This window comes from Protopterus annectens, chromosome 4.part0 (assembly GCF_019279795.1).
Source record: "Protopterus annectens isolate FY-2018-M chromosome 4.part0, PAN1.0, whole genome shotgun sequence".
Classification (NCBI taxonomy): domain Eukaryota; kingdom Metazoa; phylum Chordata; order Ceratodontiformes; family Protopteridae; genus Protopterus; species Protopterus annectens.
Window position 1 is genome coordinate 505,844,371 of NC_056733.1, and position 21,391 is coordinate 505,865,761.

General features: G+C 40.9%; 1 protein-coding gene across 1 annotated transcript in view; it reads right to left on the minus strand.

The window, feature by feature from the left end:
* The window catches only part of PTPN11 (protein tyrosine phosphatase non-receptor type 11), an 811,421-nt gene that overhangs the window by 657,173 nt on the left and 132,857 nt on the right, over nt 1-21,391 (minus strand). Inside the window, 2 exon segments of the mRNA XM_044069754.1 lie at nt 686-782; nt 17,204-17,341. Of these exon segments, the coding sequence (XP_043925689.1) occupies nt 686-782; nt 17,204-17,341 (235 nt within the window).

Genomic DNA, 21,391 nt, shown 5'->3' on the forward strand with positions numbered 1-21,391 from the left:
TGTGATGTAAACTGTTTTGTAACTAAAGTGGTATCATTTTGTATGTTTTTCCTTTATATAAATATAAGATTGCCTTTGTCATATGTGAAAATTCATCAAAGATGTTGGGGTGGGGGTGGGGGGCTAACACACAAACATTAAAACCTCCAAGCAAGTAAACAAGGCTCACATGCAATGTTATGGTGTTATTCTCAGCAAGCAAGCATGCAAAATGATACAGAAGACTGAAATAAACTTTTGCTACTCACAGAACCTTTTTTTTTTCCACGGGAACTTAATTGTCTGCATGTGACACAACCATACAATGGACTTGAGACTTGTTAACTCTAGGCACCTCAAATGTGGCATGTATAATCCGAACTTCATGAAACAAAGTGCAGCTGTCAACAGGTGGATGAATATTTTTTTCATAATGCAAATAGCTGTACATGGCTGTCTAACTTAATGCTGCTGGAAAATGAGAAACCTGTTGTCCATTTTAGTAGCTCTTTTTCTACCAGTGGCATCACAGCATGTACCTGGTCACATCACAAATTTAATTATGGTCTCTTCAGAAGGTATATGATCAAAGCTGCGGAAATCAAAAGATTAAACAATACCCCCTATTTATAACAATTTTCCACCACCCACAATAAACAAAATACAAAGCAAGTCACTTAAAACATTCTCAGATGTCAATACTTACAAGGTAGAATATTTTTATATCTATTCTTGTTTTTGTTTTCTGGTCTCTGTCCCTCTTTACGGCTATACAATAGCTTACATTCTTGCTGCTGCAGAGTCTAAGTAAACAGAAAAGAAATGGTTCAGCTCTAAAGTCATAGTCAGCTTTACTCCCAACTCCCATGAAACATCACATTTTTATCCCATACTGATAATGGAAAATGAGATTTTAGCTTCAACAAGTAGCAGAGAATAACAACTTATAAAACCACAACTGAAAAATATCTAAAGAGCTCATGACTTTCAACAATAGGCAGAAAGTGCAAGCAAGAATTCACTTTAATTGTAATGACTGTCAGAGCTAATCACATGCTGTGCAAATGCTGACACAAGGCAATTAGTTCACACTGAATGATGTTGTGACATCCCAACCCCATGTAAAAATTCGAGAAAAGGAATTAATAATGATGACAGGATAAAGGTCATCAGGAACAACAAATCTCTAGGTTTACTATCAGCATAATAAGCAAGTTAGGAAACACTGCAACAAAACTTGAAGAGCAAGTAAAATGTAAAAAAAGACAAACCTCTGACCAAATTAACAATTTTTCAAATACTTCAATATCAAAATGTGCTCAAATTCAGCAAAGACTAAATCATTTTGTACGAGGACTAGAATTTATATAGCGTTATATGAAACTTGAGTGTTGCTTATTCATGGCAAAGGAAGAACACAACAATAACTGGCTTATCTTTTATGAAGAACAAGTTCTTGTCCACAAGATAGTCACATCACATTCTAACAAATATGTTTTCTTGCTGCTCATTCTTTTTTAATGCTGCTGTCATGGACCAAAGACTATTTGGGTTATGCTCTTATCACCAAACATTTTCCTTTTTACTACTACAATGATTTTTTCTACTTTAACACTCCAGGGGGCTCTGATCCCACACAACTGTTTCCATGTTTTCCATACAATAATGTACTTATTGTATGCTTGTTCAATTTGAAAAGACAGAGCATTTAAATGTTAATAAATTATTACGATAGTTGCCCTTGTGTCCCATTTTAAACCTAAACAATCTCCCCTTTGGTGCTTGAATTAACATATCCCATTTGGTGTTCCATACATACATAACATGCAAGTATTTCAAGCATGTGCATTAATGCCCTTCTAGCATGCCAATATACCAAAACAATTGTTCCCATAATAACTGTCAAGGCTGTTAAATATATCTAAACTAGTGCTTGCTTTAATATAATTTGGTAGTCTGTTCCATGCACCAGCTGCTCTCAGAGAACCAATCAGTTCACTTTTCATTCCTATAGAATCTTTTACATAGGTTGCCTGATGATTCTCTACCTTTTCATAACCCCAATCATTTCCAGAAGTAGTCTCTAAATGCTCTATATACCTGAACAAGATCCCACTTTAAAAATCTATGTGAGATGCTGTACAAATTCAGATATTTCATTTTAGTCTTTCCTAACAACTTAAATTGTCACATCCATGCATACCCTGTGTAAATTTCTGCTGTATTCTTTCTAGTTTAGTCATGCTTGTTTTCTCATAAGATTTCTTTATTTTCATTCCGTACGCAAGTTTGGGTCTAGTGTAATTAAACAATGACATCATATCTCATTTCCTAGAATTCATAAATCTTTTTATACAACCCATTGTTCTAGAACCATCATTAACCGATTCATATACCCAGGTCCTTAAAGGAATCTATAGTTTCAAACACTGTATGCTGCATTAAATATTCACCTTTCAGTTTTGTCTGCCAAAACTCATATGCTTTGTTTTTGATGTATTTATCAGCATATTATTCTCCTGTGACCAAATGAAGAATCGAGTCAAGTTCTTTTGCAGACACGCCCCATCTGTAAATACATGTAATCAGTTTACCCAATTTCAAGTTATCTGCATACAGACTGTAGAACACCTCAGATGAAAAAGATAGGTCTGAAAGATACAATCTAAACATGTATGGCCCTACGACATAGCCCTAACAGACATCCTGACTGTAACCAACAATTTCACCTGTCCAATTGCTGTATACTTGTTGTGTCTTATGTGTAAGCCATGCAGCTATCCACTTTATCAAGACTACATCAATACGTAGTTATTCTACTTTATTGATCAGGGTTTTGTGTATGACCCTGTCAAATGCAGAAGTTAAATCTATATAAATTACATCACAGCACTGTTTTTCATTCATGGCTTTTATATGGTTACAGACCATCATGTTACATGTGGCAATAGATCTAGTTTCAACATATGCATGCTGATCTCTGGTTTCTATTCCCAGTCTTTGCAACTGTGACAAGAACTTATCCAATATTACCCTCTCCATTGTTTTTCCACAATATGAAAGCAGACTGAAGGGTCACTATGATTCTGGGTTTGTCTTACTCCCCTTTACCTTAAAGATATGTTTAATAAGCTCAAGGTCTCCAATCTTGAAGACTCTCTACATATTTATATGACCTAGTAAATAATAAAATATGATGGTGCTGTAAGTTCTTGCTGAAGTGTTTTGAAGTCATTATTACTAATTGCATCTCCTCTCCATGCTTTGTTTGGAATACGTTTGCATAGCTCTTTTTCAATACAACTTTATTTCAGTATTTGTGGTTACCTACATGTCACTAAGACAACTTATCACTCCTTTGTGGAGCCAAACTATTTTGCATAAGATTTTGTAAATCAATCTATAGATACATATAAATATCTACTATCTGTTGTGTCAGAGAGAAAAAATTTAGAATCTATACACAGTTTATCAAATTATGTCTACTCCTACTACATCTTATGCATCTATAAAATGGTTTCCTATTATACTCTTTATACAATTTTTTCTTAATCTTGTCTTACACTATCGTTAATTTGTTTGTCCAGCTTGTTTCAGTTTTCAAAGTTGTACTTCGACCTCTTTTCCATTTCTTATATTTTTTCTCTCACACCCTTAATCAGGTAACTTGTTCTTACGGAAATATAGCCCCCTGACATAACAGAACCTGATGTTAAATACTATTTTTTGCACCCAATTTCTCATTCAACCCTTGCCATATTACTTCTTCAGTTTTTCCACTGAAAGCATCACTCCAATTAGTTTTACAAAGTGAATTTTTTGCTTCCATATAGTCTGTAATTAATCTTCTAGCAGTGTTTAGATTTTCAGTTTGGCAGAATTATCTAGCAATAAATTGCCGTTTATAACACCGTGATCAATGTACATCAACAGAGTTAAAACTTGACATGAAGCAACAGTAATTTCTTTAGAACATAAACCATGTATATAGCACATTCTGTTCTCTGGTAGTTTTTTTTTTTTTTTTTTTTTTTTAATGATCTGAAGCAATTATTGATCCTAAGTACACGTTGTGAATAATTTCCATGCTAATGTTGAATCGATATTAGTAAAGTCTGTTTCTGGTAAATTTATGCCCCCGGCCACTATTATTCTTCCCTCTTGTATTTCATGCAAGAAATGTATGAATTCAGCTAGGATCAGCACCTGACTTCTGTAGTCTATACACTCCAATTGTTATATGTTCTAGGGTTGTCTTTATTGTCACAGCTACACAACCTACAGTACTGGTGTTATCACTGATAATGTAATAATCATAGGATTCAACTATATTTCATCCCTATTATAACACCTCCAACTGATTTTCTGTTACCATGCCTGACATTTTATACCCTGACAGAACAGGCTTCCAGTCATTTCTTCAACCATGTTTCACAAAAATTCCCAAAAATTGATATTATAACACATTTTCCAATTAAAAAAAACTATCAATGCTCCTAGCATTAACAACCAATCAGAGATGCATCAAATGTTACTGTTAAATGTTTGACCTGGCAAAAATCCTGCCTTGTGTTGGTCAAATATTGCATGTCTCATGCAAAAATTATTTTCACTGAACTTGACAAATGCAGGTCATCCTGTCTGAACAGGTGTGCCCAAAAATAGGCTAGGATGCTCTACACATTTCCATTTTTTAAAATGAGACATTTTTTTCATGTGGGTTATTTACCCAGAAAACCTTTCACTCATGGTGACCTTACTCTCATTTCTACATGTGATTTGTAATAAAAAAAAAAAAAAAAGACATTCTAACACCTCTACAAGCTATGCTGAGAGCTTTGTTTGCCACTAGTCAAGAGTTTCCTTGTGGATGAGATCATTTGTACCAACATGAAAAACAGATCCATACTTCCTTTCAATTAAGTCATTCTAACGCTGGTCTTATAAAGAAGTTATATACTCACCAAAATGTCCCATCTGTGTTGTACATTTTCATTCTTCAACACTTGGGTTCAGATCCAATCCTCAGGTCCAACTTGGACGCTTCTACTAGCTCGTGGATCACTAAAAGCTCCCGAGCTCCTCCCTTTCCCATAATGCCCTAGTCCCCAATATTCCTCAAATCTTGTTTGCTGCCCATTACATCTATAGAACATTGTGAGGGAATAAAATAGTACAACTAGCAAAATCTGGGACTCGAAGAAACAAGGTTCCTTCAGCATCCTCAAGTCTTCCAAAAGTCAACAAAGAGGGGGGTTAGTGGGAGGGCAGCTGAAAGAAGAATGAAAATGGGTGCCACAAATGGAACATTATGGTGCGTAAATAACGATCTGATGTCAACTTTCATTCGTTCCTCACCTCTTGGGACAGAGTCCCCAACTACCTAAACCCCAGGAGGACTCTAAGGAATGATAATCCTTAGAACCGCTGAGCTAAATGCTATTCAGCCCCTAGTGACAAGATCCAATTTGTAATAAGCAATAAAAGTATGAGGATTAGCCCAATTTGTGGCTGCACAAACATCATCTATTTAAGATCTAGACAAAAAAGCTGAAGTAGCAGCCATAAAGTGGAATGTGTTTTTGGTGGTTTGGGTAAGGACATGCCCAATTTATTATAAACAAAGGCAATACAACTAGCCATTTACCTAATGTCACCATAGAGACTGATTTGCCCAATTCTGTATCCGAAAAGGGCACAAAGCAGTTGTACTTTTTTTTTTTTAATTTCTCATTCTATGTAAAACCACAACTGTCTGTGAATATCCAACAGGTGCAACATATACTCTTCCTTTATTTGAAGATTTTGGAAAGAGAACTGACAGGTTGATAGTTTGATATTAGATTCTGATACCATCTTAGGAAGAAAGGAAGGATTGGTTCTCAAAGATACTCATCTTTATGAAAAATTAAATAGGGGGCTTAGAAGACATGGCCTGTAATTCTGAAACTCTTCCAAGAAAGTTAATGGCTACTAAAAAAGCAGTTTTCCAGGTTAAAGATTTTACTTCGTTTTAGCTGAAGGTCCAAATGGAGAGTGGGTAAGAGCTTGCAAGACTACATGTAAATCTCAAGGGGGAGCAGGGTCTTTTAAGTGGGGGTCTAAGGAGAAAAGTATCTGTTAGAAAAGCTCTGCAAAGTTTGGAGAACGCCTGAGAAGAATTATTTATTCCTATTATGAAAGATGGAGATGGCAGCTAACCGTACTTTAAAACAGAACAGCTAGCTCCTGCACTGAAAACAGAGGCTTTTAATTCCAGAACTTTAGATACAGGAGCAGAAACAGGATCCACCCGTTTTTGTTGTGCCCAAATTACAAACCTTTTCCATTTGTTTTGTAAAGTTTCCTAGTGGAAGCCTTGCAGGATAATACAAGAATGTGAAGGACCAGGGAGGAAAGCAAGAGCTGTCTAGCAATCAATGGAACTGGAGAAACCATGTGGTTAACTTTAGGCCTGGAATGTCTGGGTCAATCTAGCCTGTTGGATGAGTAAATCTGGAGTTGGATCCAGAGACTGCAGAGGATGAAGACTAGGAGGCTAAAGAAAGGGAAACCTAATCTGCCAAGGGCAGAAAGGGGCTATGATGATTACGGTGCTCTTCAATAGAGATATTTTCTGAAGAAATTTGAGGATTAGGGCCAACGGGGGGTATGCCTAAAGAAGACCAGGGAGATCAATTGTGAAACATCTCTCGGTGACTCCCCCGATGGGGGGATGAGGACAAAGAACCTGCTGCACTTGAGAGGGGATGCAAAAAGACTGCAGCGTGAATATTTACAATATTTTCTCCCCCACTTTCATGTTGAGAGACCACTCACAAGGATCAGAGCAGAGTTGCTTAACTTGTTTGCAATAACGCTGGACTTGCCAAGAATGTGCGTTATGAGAAATTGATTGGATAAGGTCACCCACTGCCAAACACCCAAAGCTTCCTGACAGAGGGGATAAGATTTGATTCCTCATCTACTAATGTACCAGACTACTGACATTTTTGTCCGTCTGAACTGAAATAGTACCACTGGGGAGTGTCTTGGAAGGCCTGCAATACTAGGACAGCTCTCATTACCAGGGCACAGATATTCATGTTGACCTCTTCGGGGGACCATGTGCCTTGGACTGTCCTTCCCAGGAAGTGCCCCCCCCACACACACAATCTGGGAGGCGTCCATGGTCACTATGGCCCTGGGTTGGGGGGAGAAAAAAAAAAGAGTTGGCTTTCTGCACCATAGGTGATAAAAATAACTTAGGCATGCAAAAACTGACTGGACAGGGGATGGTAAAGAATGGACCACTGAGATGTTCATGTCCACGGGGGTACTCTCATATGGTACCTTGACAACAGTACTAGGGATGATTGCTGCTGACATGAAAGCCAAAGCTTGAATTATCTAAGCTGACAGAGAAGAGTTTTGGACGATCTTTCTGAACTGGATAGTCTCAACTCTTGACAAGGAGAGAGATGCTGTTTGCGTGATCGTACTGAATGATGCACCTATGAATTCCAATGTCTGCATTGATTCCAAATGAGATTTGTTGTAATGGACTGGAATGCTCAGATGGGAGCATAACTGGAGTACGCAATTTCAGCCTTGGATCAGTTTATGTCTGGTTGGAGTGGTGATGAGCCAGTCAACTGGATAGGGAAACGCATGGAATTCTCTGCAGCCTCACGAGAGATGCCACCACTGCCATACACTTGGTAAAACACCCTGGGGGCTGTGCTGGAACCAAAGGACAGAGCGTTAACTTGGTAATGACTAGCTCCCAACCAGAAGCATAGATATCTCCTGGAATGTCCATTCACTTTCATATGATGGTATGCAGCCTAAAGATCAATCAAGCACATCCAATCATCCTTGTGCAGAAAGGGCAGAATGGACTGAACCGTGACCATCCGGAACTTTGTGTATTGAACTCAATAATTTAGGCTGCTGAGATCCAAAACTCATCTCCAGTCCCCCCGTTTTCTGACACTAAAAAGAATCTTGAGTATGTTCTGGGGGGGACCTCTTGGATTACTCTCTTCTAGCAGCTTGTTTATTTCTAGTGCTGCTGCTGCCTCCCTCTGACTGGTTGGAACACTGGGGATTTTCTCTCTGAAACTGAGGGTGGATGGGAAAACGGTATGATATAACCTCTGGATATGATCCTCTGCAGCCATTAATCTTTTGTAACTTTCAACCAGGCTCTCTGGTGCAGGGATAGAGAACCCCTGACTGCCTCCAGAAAGAGGGTCAGGCCTCCATTCAGGAGTGCTGGTAGATCTGTCAGAGAATTCATCTCTAGACCATGGTTCTGCAGATCACCTCTGCCACTAGGGTGGCATCTTCCATTAGAGTTCCCCCCTCTATACTTAGGGGAACTGTCTCCACGTTGATCTTGGAAGGGACCCTGGAATTTCTTGAATCACATCTTTTGACCACCTCATTAACTGCCAGAAAATTTTTGAGGAGTGCAAAAACACACATGCACAGCAGACAGGGTTTTACCTTCCTGCTCAGACCTAGAGGGTGCGGCTTTCACCTTGGGGCCAGATAAGGAAATTGCAGAACCCTTCAAAGCTGCCTTTGACAAAGTCACACAATGCATTGAAGCATGCCTTCTGATGGAAATACCTGAATCCGCATGAGAAATCAGCCTCATTGACAAATTGGAAATGGACTGAAGGGTAGCCAACTGCGAGGCAATAGTGCTCTTTGCCTCAGAGGATATGGTCCCAGACAGGGACTTGGAAAGTTCCTTAATCAAATCCTTCTGGAGTCTTATGAAGTGTGTTAGTTCAGTGGACCAGAGGGTAAAGGTCACTAAAGCATAACCACTTCCCCAATCTGTCCATTACCCTAGACTCCCCTATTAGGGGGTGGACAGAGGAACTTTGTTTCAGTAGTTCCTTTGTGGTTGCTATGATCTTGGTATCAACTGGTACTACCTTACACCAAAAAAATCTGCCCTTAGGTGGTGCCAGGATCCTGTTTGGTCTCTTGCCCACCAAGAAACCAAATAAATGAGCTCCGAGTCACCCAAGAGGTAGACAGGTCAGCACCAAAAGCTTTCAGGAATACAGACTCCTCTTGGGAAGGGTTGCTGGGAGACCAACAACCCTTTTGCTTTAAAAGTTGCAGAATGTTTCCAAATAAGATGCCATCGAGCGGTGATCTTGGGGATCCTTCCCCCTCATCAAAGTCTGTATCTTCTGTGACGGACTCTCGACAGGAGTCCAGATGCCTTTTTGCACTTTTCTTCCTTCAGTGGGATGTTCTGGAGCAGTGTCGGAAGAAATCATAGCCTGTTGCATATCCTGGAAACCAACTTGGACTGGCTGGGCTGGTAAGGATGATTGAGGCTCACAACATAGACGAATGGGCTAGGGTGGTCAGAGTCGAAGAAGGTGGAGAAGTTCAAGTTCCAGGGATGGATAAATCTATCTCCACTACCTCAGATGCCAAATGCCTCAGAGAGAAGGAAACTGACAGCTCTGAAAGAACATGCTTACTTAAGTAAGCTCCTTCCTCCCTGAAGGCAGAGCACCTGAAAGAGGTATCAGAGTTGAGCTAACCCCAAGACTGCAAGGGAAAGAGAGCGCTTCAACAGCTTCGGAGTCAACTCCCAACACCTCAGATCTGCCACTGATGCTACAGCTACGAAAGTCATCCCCCGCTCTGAGACTATCTACCAGTCCACTCAGATGCCAGCAGAGTCAAATGTACCAATATCTTCAGATCTGATGGGAATGACTCTAGAAACTTCAGATCAAACAACTCATACCAGAGGTCAGATGAGAGAAGGAGCAAGCATGAGGGGGGGAGTTCTATTAATAAGGGTCTCCAGAACCACCTCCATTTGTATCCGGGTTGAGAGAGACTTCAGCTTCTTGTCTATGTCTGCTTAGGCCAAGCTTTTAAAAGAGCGGGTCGAGTACACTACTGATGAATGTCTAGAATGATGGTGTCTTGTGGCGAGCACTCCAAGAGAGGAGAAGCCAGTCCAGATGTAACTGGATCTGGGGCCAAGTGCGGCAATCCGATCCAAGGAGATTTCTTTTTCCCATTTTTTGTATCAAAGGAGCAGGGATCCCAAGTCTTAGCAAGCTTCTCAGCCGGTGAACCCAGAGCCCATGAAGTGGTTGGTTCCAGGGTATGCCTCATGGTATCCTTTTGTCCGTATTCTTAAGGGGTTTGAGCCCCAGAAGATGCTGTTGAAGATTTAGAGAGCAGCAAGCCTCTGAAAATCAGTTTGTTCCTTGTATCATTAAGGGCACTAAGGTTAAAACCCTTGCATGTCACAACTAGCATCAAGGTGTGAAGGGCTGAGACAGTAAACACATCTAAAACGTGCACCGGATAAAGGAATCTCATGGCCACAGGCCCTACATTTCTTGAAACCCAAGGGTTTCTCGGACATCATCACAAAGGAAGGAAGGGGGGGATTAAGACATTTTTTTTTCCTTTTTTAATATACAAATGTAGAAGAAAAAGAATTACAAAGCACAAAATAGCAACAATACCATAAAACAGTTATGTGATGTAGAGAAAAACATTAACAGCAATTGTAAAAAAAAAAAAAAAGTACGCAACTACTTCAAAAGCTATTTAAGTGGGTAAAAATTAAAGTGCAATAGATTTTTTTTTTTTTAGAAATTTAAAGCAATAGAAGTAGAGTTGTGTACACTTACCATAAATGTAGATGTTAGAGTGTTTTCACTGTTGCAGTCACTACATTTGGGTAATCTGCTGGCAGGTTGCCATCAGTCGGCCTGATTAACAAAGTCTTGGGTCCTGCGTCAGTTGCTGTCCCTTCTTCCATGACGTCAGGGGTATAAAAACATGCAGCTGCCACCATTACATCAGTTTTTCTTGCCTCGGATGTCAGGTGCCCCCCCAAATGGGGAGCAAAGTATATATATGTATATAATTTAAAACACAAAAAATATACCTCCAAACAAAAGCAAATGCACCAAAAAGGTTAAGTACAGTAAAAGAAAGGAGAAGTATAGCAAGAGAAAAACAGGGGGCTGGAAGGTGGGTAACCAGGACTGCAATAGTGAAAACACTCGAGCATCTACATTTATGGTTAAGTGTACACAACTGTACTATGTTCTTCGTGTTTCACTGTTGCAGTCATTACATTTGGGTAGAATCCCAAAGCTATGGTTGGGAGGATGGAGTTATACAGCATTAGGAGCAGCTATAAGGCCCTGCAGGACAGCAGTGGCAAAGCTAGCTCTGGATTTGGAGAAGAGAGGTAAATGGTAATGTTTGGTGAACGTATGAACTGAGCTCCAGGTAGCAACTTCTAGAATGTCTGTGGTATGAACCCCTCTGAGAAAGGCTGCAGAAGTAGATGCAGCCCTGGTGGAATGAGATCAGATCCCCTTAGGGAAAGGTTTACCATGGTGCATATAGCAGAAACGAATACAATGGCTTATTCATTTGGAAATAGTCTGCTTTAAATTAGCCTTTTCCTCTGCCCCTGCAGCAAATGCCACCAATAGTTCAGATTTTCTTAGAGATTTTGTCCTGTAAGTAGAATCTAAGTTGTCTGTGTACATCCAATGAATGCAGAATCTGCTCACCCTTGTTCTGTGGATTTGGAAAGAAAGTATGCAGATGAATGGTCTGATTAAGAGCCACACTGGATACCACCTTCGGCATGAAAGATCGACTGGTTCTGAGAGCCACCCTGTCAAGATGAAAAATAATGAAAGGCTTCACTGCCATAAGAGCCTGTAATTCTGAAATCCTTCTAGCTGAAGTGACTGCTAAAAGGAAAGCTGTTTTCCAGGAGAGAAATTTTAGGTCTGCAGTAGCAGCTGGCTCAAAAGGAGGGAGTGAATTTTTCCAAAACAAAATTGAGGTCCCATGCAGGAGTTGGTGCTCTCCTGTGAGGTCTTAAATTTTTGGCCCCTCTGAGATACTGCTTTACAGAGGATGAGAGAAGAGGGGAGGTTCTGTGTTTTAATGAGCTGAAACGGCAGAGGCATGGATTTTTATGGAAGAAAAGAATAGGCCCTTGTGAAGCATCTCAGTTAAGTATTGGAGAATCTGAGGAATATTTGGCATTGCTGTGCTTATTTTCCCTGTGACTGGTTCCAGGCACAGAATCTTTTCCATTTGTCAGCATAAGATTTTCAAGTACTAGGCCTTCTAGCCTCCAAAATGACATCCATCACAGGTTTGCTGAGGAATGCCAAGGGTGAAATTAGTTTATTAGCCACGCTGCAAGATTCAAAGTTTGGAGCTGAGTGTGCAGAATTTGGTAGTTCTGCTGAGACAGTAAGTAAGGTGTCTGAGGCAGGTGCCACGGAGGAAGGGGTGATACATTGCGCAGGAGTGGGTACCAGTGTTGGCAAGGCCAGTCTAGAGCAATCAGAATAATTTTTGGTTTGTCCAGTTTGACTTTTAGTAGAACTTTGGAGAACAGAGGCAGAGGGGGGAAAAGCATAGACTGATAGGTTTTTCCAGCTGAATGACGGAACATCCACTTTCCAAGCTTTGTTGTGATGAATTCTTGTGCTGAATTTGTCCAACTGATGAATCTTTTTGCCTCACCCCAGAACTAGGTCTGGGCTCCCCCAATTGTGTGTCAACATGTTGAAAACTTGTAGTTTCAGGTTCCAATCGTGTGGGTCTGAGATTTCTGCTTAGTTCATCTGCCAGAGTATTTAGCTTTCCTGGCAGGAATTGAGCTTGTAGTTGTATGTTAGATCAAGGTCATGTTCCACAATATCATGGCTAGTCTGCAAAGGGGATAGGAGTGTGTACCCCCCCGCTTATGTACTACATAACTGTGATGTTGTCTGTATTTATCAGTAGTAATCCTGGATGAAGGTAGTCCTTAAAGGCTGTCAGTGCATTCTGTACAGCTAGCATCTCTTTCTGATTGATATGTAGGTGCATTTGATTTGGGCTCCATTTGCCCTGACTGCACTTCCCTGCCAGATGAGCCCTCCAAGCATAGTCTGATGTGTCTGTAGTCAGGGTTTGGGCAGCAAGGTTTGGGCAGCAGGGAGTGGAGTTTTTTCGTTTATGGTGTACCCTAGACAAGTTAGAACCCTTTTTACAAATGCCAGATGCTTCAGAAGAATGTCCTTGTTTTCTGCCTGAATTAGACAATCGTCCAGGTATGGCTATATTTGAATATTTCTTTGCCTGCAAAATGCAATTACTGGTGCTAGGCACTTTGTGAAGACCCTGAGCGCAGTAGATAAGCCAAAGGGCAGTGCAGAGAACTGGTAATACAAATGGTCTGCTTTGAAGTGGAGGTATCTTCTGCAAGATTACGATTGGGATATGCAGGTAAGCCTCTTTTAAGTCTAGAGTTACCAACCAGGCATCTTTGCCTAGCATAGGTAGCAGCTGTTGAGTCAGCATCTTGAATTTTGGAATGTCCAGAGATGTGTTTAGAGTGGATAAGTCCAGAATTGGGTGCCATGATTTGTCTTTTCTGGGAACCAGGAAAAGTCTTGAATAGAAACCTTGTCCTTTTCCCTCTTCTGGTACTGGTTAAATAGCCCCCATGTTCATGAGGGACAGAACTTGTTTCTGGGCCTCTGCCCACTGATTTGGGGGCAGATCTGACCATCCATTTGGGATTGGTGATGTGTGGAAATGAAATCTGTATCCCTGGGATACTATATTTAAAACACATTTGTCCTGGGTAATAAGTTGCCAGTTTTGTGCATGAAGTGACAGTTTTCCCCCCAAAGGGGTGGCTAAAAGGTAAGTGCTTGTGATTGTAGAGGGAAGTCATTGAGACTGTTTACCATACGGAGGTGCCTTGCTGCTTCCAGATTTGGAGGTGGAGGCACCCCATTGTTTTGTTCTAAAAGTTCCTCGTGACTGAAACCTGGAGCCTTTGGACCGTCTTAATTTGACTTGAGCAGCTCTCGAGGGGACTGGAAAGGACCAGTTTTTAGTAGGCCATTGCCTACTAAATCTTGGAGGTTGCACTTGTAAGAAATCTTCCACAGTTTGCATAGATTTAGCTTTATCTTCCATCTTTAACACTTCTTCAGCCTTATTACCAAATAGACGGTCCTGTTGTAAAGGAGCATCCAACAATTTTGCTTTAACATGGTCAGGCAGAGTTTGCTCTTTGAGCCAACCATGCCTTCTTAACACGGATCCAGTTACAGCAGCCATGCAAGAGGCCTCCAAGGAATCAAAACCACATTGCAAAGTATGTTTTCCAACTTGTTCAGCTGAATGTAATAAATCCTGCAAATCTTCAAAAATTGTCATTTTCTGTTTAAGTAGTCCCATGATATGCTGTTGATATTTAAGCATATGAAATTTGACAGTTTAAAGCCCTGATTGCCAATGTTGCAGACATGTAAACCTTCTTACCCCATCCAGCGTCCTGGAATCTCTTTCAGAAGGGGTAGGATTTTTAGCAGTAGAGGCCTTAATCCCCTTGGGACCCTGAGAAATGGTTTCAGGGTCAGCAACAGGATTTTTGAAAAGGAATTTGTGGAAGTCAGGAACCCTGTAGCATCTGTTTGGCTTACAAGGAGCCAGAGGCAGAGAATCAGGAGTCGTACTAGATTCTGAAAAATCATCATCAACAATGTCTAGAACAGGAGGTATGGCCAAAGGCCTATGCCGAGGAAGAAGAAAATCCCCAAGTCTCTTTTTAGATTCAGAGAAATCCTGACTTTCCCAGTGGAAATATTTCCTTAAGGTATGTAAAGTTTCCCCAAAAGAAAAATCCTCAGGGGAAGAAGCAGAAGGAATGGAATCTTCTGCATCAGAGACCTCATAAGTAGGAATACACAAATCCTGTTCATTAGAAGAGTCAGAAGAAATAGAATCCTGTTCAGAAGATTCATAGTCAATGTCTTGCCTAGGCCTCTTAGAAGGAGGAGGTTGGCTACCCCTGATCACAGTAATTAAATCTTTGGCTATTTTGATCATTTGTTTTTAGGCATAGGGGCCTGCACATGTGGCCCAGGTGCCATTTTTTAGACAGATTTAGATTTTGGCCTTAGTTCTGTAGATGGCGTCGGCCTAATATACAAATCTGTAGGCCTGAAAACACCCTCAGAAGCCTGTGCCTGCACAGCGGCTCCAGACCCATCTAAGGTAGACATCTGCGGGTTCCAAAACTTTAGCATCGCGCGGCATACCGGACTCCGAATGGGTCTCAGTAGAGGCCTCCAAATGAAAAGTAGCGGGTATCAGGGGCTGCGAAAGCACCTGAGTACCAGCAAACCAGCGACTGGCTTAGGAGAAGCGCCGTCGGTTTTGGACCTAGATGGTCTGTCTCTGTCTTTTTCTTTGTGTTTTTTAGGTAGTCGGATTGCTAACCGACGACATTTCTGGATAATTAAATCTAGAGCCAAAATATTTAGAAGCAAAAATATACAGACGTTTAATCGTGCATGGATTAAATTTAGCACAAAACCGACAGCAAGGCACGTTGTGGTCAGGGCCTAGGGCAAGGAATACAGTACAAATGAAAATCTTTGAGGTATTTGCTTCCCACAAGTAATGCAATTATTAACTTTTACTGACATCCGTAAGGAGCAAGAAAAAGTTTCCGCAACAGGGTAAGACTTCGGTTTTGAAACTCGAAAATGAAAATTTCAGGAGTCTGCCGACCGGCACTTGCAAACTGCTTCTGCTTTGGGCACCCCATGGCAAGAAAGATTGATGTAATAGCGTCGGCTGCATGTTTTATACCCCTGACGATCTGACTTCATGAAAGAAAGGACAGCAACTGACACAGGACCCAAGACTTTGTTAATCAGGCTGACTGAGGGCAACCTGCCAGCAGATTACCTACATGTAATGACCGCAACATCTAAAGGAAATAAACTCTCAATACCCAGAAAATGTTATGAACTCGAAAGCAGAAACAATGATGTGCATTCTAAGTTGGCAAATGAGATCTGAGGTGGGTTAGGAACTAGGGCATTATTGGAAAGGAAGGAGTTAGAGATCTTTCAGTGATAGACGAGCTAACAGAAGCAGCAGAGTTGGGTCAGAGGATGGGATCCGAACCCAAGAGTTGTGGAACCAATAAAAATAGACATCAGATCCTATTTTGCTCCTTGCAAGCATAACACTATGCAATGTTCATTACCTTCTCTGAAGACTTAAGTATCAGTTTACCTAATAAATGAATATCCAATTACAAAACTATCTTTTCTGACAAGATCTGAAGAATCTTCAAGTTCTAATTCAGTAATATCTGCTCTAGCAATGAGAAAGGAATGATGATCATTAATCTTATTAATCCCACTCTTTTCTTTGCTAACAGGCTCTCCTTGCAAACATGCCTCCTAAAAGCAAGATGTTTTGTTAGTCTCTGAAAGCATGTCCACATTACACAAAATAAATGGTTATACAGTTTTGCATGCATACTTTTCCTCATCAACACTCAATATGCTCAAGTGAACCTTAATGATCTAAACCAGTGATGGCGAATCTGTGACATGCATATCAAAAGTGACATCACAAAGTTTTGGGTGACACCAGCATTCAACAACACAAGTTGCCAAAGAAAATGAATGAACAAAAACACAAGAAATATGTGACCCTGCATTTACTTATTAAACCTCAGCAACAAAAAAGTCAGTAATTGATGCTAACCAAATAAAATGCAATGTGTTCAATATTTTTTTCATTTGAATTCAAAATTACTATTAAAAGTAGGGTAATTTTTTGCTGCACTATTTTAAGCCCAGCTTTCAGTGCACATACAGTTTTCTCTACTGTCACTGATTTTTCTTTTACTTTTATAATAAATGGCAGCATATGACTGGACTGTATTTTCTTAAATAAATGAATATATAAAGAATTGTTTCTCTTTTGTTCAGGGGGGGGGGGGGTGAGGGGTTGACAGGTCAACAGAGTCAAGATAGACATCTTTCAAAATTTTGACACACTGAGCCCAAAAGGTTCGCCATCACTGATCTAAACCTTTACCATACAATACAACATTCAAGGGCATACTGCAACACTTCCAAAATACCACCAAATAAAATATTCTGCTCAGAGCAATACTAAAGCACCAGCAAAATTAATACAGAAAAGAACTCTTAAAGGACACAATGTCTCATTTTCAACCTTAACTAATTGCCTGTCAGTAAAACTTGTAATTAAAGGTAGGACTTGTCTTTATGGTCTGAGAAAAAATACTCTTATAAAAACTGAAAGATGGCACTCATTTCACAAAAGTACAGTAAAAAGTTTGTGCAAGGCTTATTACTCATTCACTTACCTCAAATTCCTCCCAAAACCCTTGCTTAACTTTATCAGTTGTTTCTGCCAATTTGCTTAGCTCCTTCACACGGCTTTCGATTTCAGCAGCATTAATACGAGTTGTATTTAGAGGCTGTTAAATGAGAAGCACAATGAAAATCAAAATTCAGCTAGTATGTTTGAGCAATAATGGTCTTAAAATATAGCCGTGTTATGAGTTAATCATAATTCTAATTTACCTTTGCACATCACAAACTTCAGCTGCAAAAGGTCTAAAATTAAGCCTGACTTTTGAGTTTAGTATCCTTCCCAGTCTCTCTCTGCTGGACAGATGCCTTCCCACATGGATGTCAACATGGGTGTTACAATAAGTTTGCCTATCCAAACAATCTCTGGCTCTTTCTTGCCCTGGCAACCTACAGGAACATTTCGTAGACAAACAGCACAAATTCTTCAATTAGATAAGGATGGCAACCTATAAACAAAACACCCAGAGCTGCCTCACTAAAATCTCGGTTAATCTGAGGAGGGAGGATGCCTCATGGGGACAAATAGAAGCAAGAATTTAAGTGTGACTGTGTAATTACCCCAGCCTCTTGATGATCAGAGAAAAGGAAAAGGTGGGGTGGGGTGACAGAATACTGCAACAGAGAATATGATCAAATATCTACTTTCATGGAAAGGTACGTACAAGAGTACTATGCTCACAGTATGTTCACTGTTATATTAGTCTTCAAATTTGGGAATACTCCCAAAACTCACAATGGGGTGCCAAGTACTGAAGATGCACTGACTTTAATAACCCTTCCAGAATGGCGGAGACAAATCTGCCCTGACTTTAGAAGCAATGTCTAGGTTGCAATGTTTCAAGAAAATATGGACCGAGGACCAAGATGCTTCTAAAACAGATGAGTGCAACACCCTTAAGAAAGGCAGTACTCACCTCTGAAGTGATAAAGAAATACTCACTTACCTGTCCTGGTACAAACTTAATATGAAATGAACAGCAGAAATAAATTCAATGGGCTAGTCATTTGGACACAGTTTGCTTGCAGAAAAGCCTTCTTTCTTTATCCTTTGTAGAAGACGACAGCAGTTATTTATATCTTTTACAATTTTTGTACTATCCAGGTAGGATCTGAACTGCCAATGCACATCAGTGTGTAGAATACTATGTTCTGCAGGGTAGAATAGAACATCAGGAGGTGAATGATCTGATTAAAGAACAAGTCTGTTACTACCACTGGCATGAAAGAAGAGTTGATGAAGAAAGTGACCGTCTTTGTGGAAGACTAGAAGTTTCTTTGCACGCGAAGACTTGTAGCTCTGAAATCCTTCTGCTAAAAGTAACAGCTTCTATGGTGGTTACCACGTCAAGAATTTCAAGGATGCAGAAGCTCATGGCTCAAAGGACTAATTTCAGCTTCTCAAGTACAGAGCCAATGTTCCACAGTGGACTAAGTTCCTTCTTGGGGTGGGGGACTTAGGCACAGGATTCACTAACAAATGCTTTCCTGGCAGCAGGGAATCCCAACACAAGCAAACACATACCTTCAAAGGCAAAAGGTGGCCCTGATTTGCCAAGCTATGAGAGGTATATGACACTGTCAACAAAAAATGTCTGTACTGGGTCCGGACTCCCTCTTTTGGCAATAAATTTGGGCGAAACTCTTCAGTTTTGCTAGGTAAGATTTAATTGTATTTGGTTTCCTAACTGTGGTGGTGGTGCTGCGGTAGCGTTGTCGCCTCACAGTAAGATGTTGTCCTGTTCGATTCTCAGCTAGAGTCTTCTGTGTGGAGACATGCATGAATGGGCGTACCTTCGTTGAAGGTTGTGCATCAGGGCCGGCAACTCGGCACGTAAAAATCTACTGCCAATCATTAGCGGACCGGAGTTCCACTGTGGCGACCCCTAACCGGGAAAAGCTGAAAGACACAACAACAACACTTATCAAGCTGATTAGCATGACCTCTGAAAACACATGTCTAAAGAATTGTCAACTAAATCATTCAAGCTGTCAGCCTTGGAGAGTCCTCAGGCTGGGATAAAAGGAGTGATCCCTGTGAGTAGAGATCCACATGCTGAAGCAACAGCACAGGTTCTGTCCTTACCACATTAAACGTGGGAGAAAAGGACAATGCTACTTCAGCAAAAAGGATATATTAACATCATTTGTGGCCTATCTCCTTTACCTTTTGAATTACACTGGGAAGAAGGAGAGACTGGAGGGTAAACAGAAATAGGCCCGCCCACTAAATGTTAAGATGGAGCAAAACTTTCTGAGTTATCTGTTTTCTTGAGCAGCAAAATGATCCATTCCTAGTACAGCTCCCCTGTGGACCAAACTTCAGAAAGACATCCCTACCCATCAATTTGTGAGGGCCCACCTCTTTCCTGCTCAACAGGTCTGCCAGAGACTGCATCGGAGAAGAGATGTACAATGTTCTGAGCATCCATCCAGATTACTGGACCAAGTTCCATACTGCCATAGTAACCTGCAAATGACACACAATTGTCCCCCCCCCACACACACACACTTTTGATGTACCACATCAATGTAGTGTCATCAGTGAAGATGTGGACGAAATCCGATAGTCCACACTGTTTCAAGGTCTTGAGGACTAGTACTATCACTATCATTTCCTTTATGCTGATGTGCATTGTTCCAAACCTTTGTCTCAAACTCATCTTAAAATCTCAAGTGGGCTCGTCAGGCAGTGTCTGGTGAGCCTTTTGGGAGCATAAGGGTATTTAGGCCAGGTCAGAAAGTATCCCATGACCGCCTTTTCTTGATGCAAGACAGGAAAGGGCTGGGATGTTGTAAGGACTGGGCACACTGGCACCACCTGTTTCTTGGAAAAGTACAGTTGTGTACACTTAAATATAGATGTTCCAGTGTATTCACTGTTGCAGTCCTGACTTGAGATTTCCCACCGTGAAGGCTCTTGGCCAGCCAAACTGCCAGGGGCTTTCTCCCACCACTAGGAGCTGGCAGTTGCCTTTATCCAGTGTCACTACTTTTGGGTAATGAGTGTTTAGCCACCTGAGAGCAGCAGTAAAATATCCAATTTCTTTGAGATCTTTGTTCTCAATGTCCATCAATTTTTGTTTCATCTGCCCAAGAACAGTTTCCTGGTACATGACCATATAAAACTGGCACTTCAAAACCCTCATGACAAGAGTAGCAGAGATGTAGACTTTCTCTCCAAATCTGGCTAAGGTTCTGCTTTCCTTATTGATAGGCAAGAGATTTTTGGTTGAGCTATCTTTCACTCCCATTGGGGCCTGGAGTCAAAACTTCAGAATCTGCCACTAGGTTCTTTAAAGAGGCATTTGTGGGAATCTAGAACCCTGTAAAATGTCAGGTTTTCTAGGAGTGGATAACAGTTTGGTTGCAAGCATCCAGGAAAACAAAGTCAATCACCTCTAAGACATGGGGGTATGGTAAGGGCCTTGTGCTCAAGAAGATTAAGAAATTCCCTAATCCTCTTCTCTGATTGGAAATAGTCAAGAGCTTCATATGTGAAAGTGTTCCCTCAAGGTATGCAAAGTTTCCCCAAAGGAAATATCATAGGTTCATAGGTGTGTACTAGGCTAATGGCCTTGGTGCCTTTACAAGCCTAGCCCATAGGATTACCCTGGTATCGTATCACCCGACCTTAGTTCCTAGTGCCTCTGTCGAGTACAGCCACTGGAGTAATCCCCGGGGTGAATTTTCTATTACCCATCCACTCATCACGATTTCTCTTGAAGAGGGCCAGTGAGGTGCTCTGTGACATGTATGGGAAGTCTATTCCATAGCATGGGCAGTCTCAGTTATTAACCTGTCACTCCAGCATATTCTGCTGATTGTGATAATGAGGTAGAGGTCTCTGGAGCGTGTACTGCAGAGGGACTGGGAATTCTTTAGATGCAGCATTTCTAACACAGTTGCGTCAGACATAGCTTTGCAAGTCAAGCAAAGAACTCCTCTAAGTAGGCGATATGAGACCGAGAATAGTTGGGAGTTTTTTTTGAGTCTGTCCATATAGGACAAGTGTTTAAGACCTAGGATCCTTTTTGTGAGGTACTTTTGTGGCCTCTGCATTTGTTGCAGGTGTCCAGTGAGGTACATGCTAAATGGGGCATTGTACTCTATGATTGGCCTAATGAGGGAGACAATGACCTCATTCTTCCTGGATGCAAAACCCTTAGTAATGAGATGTG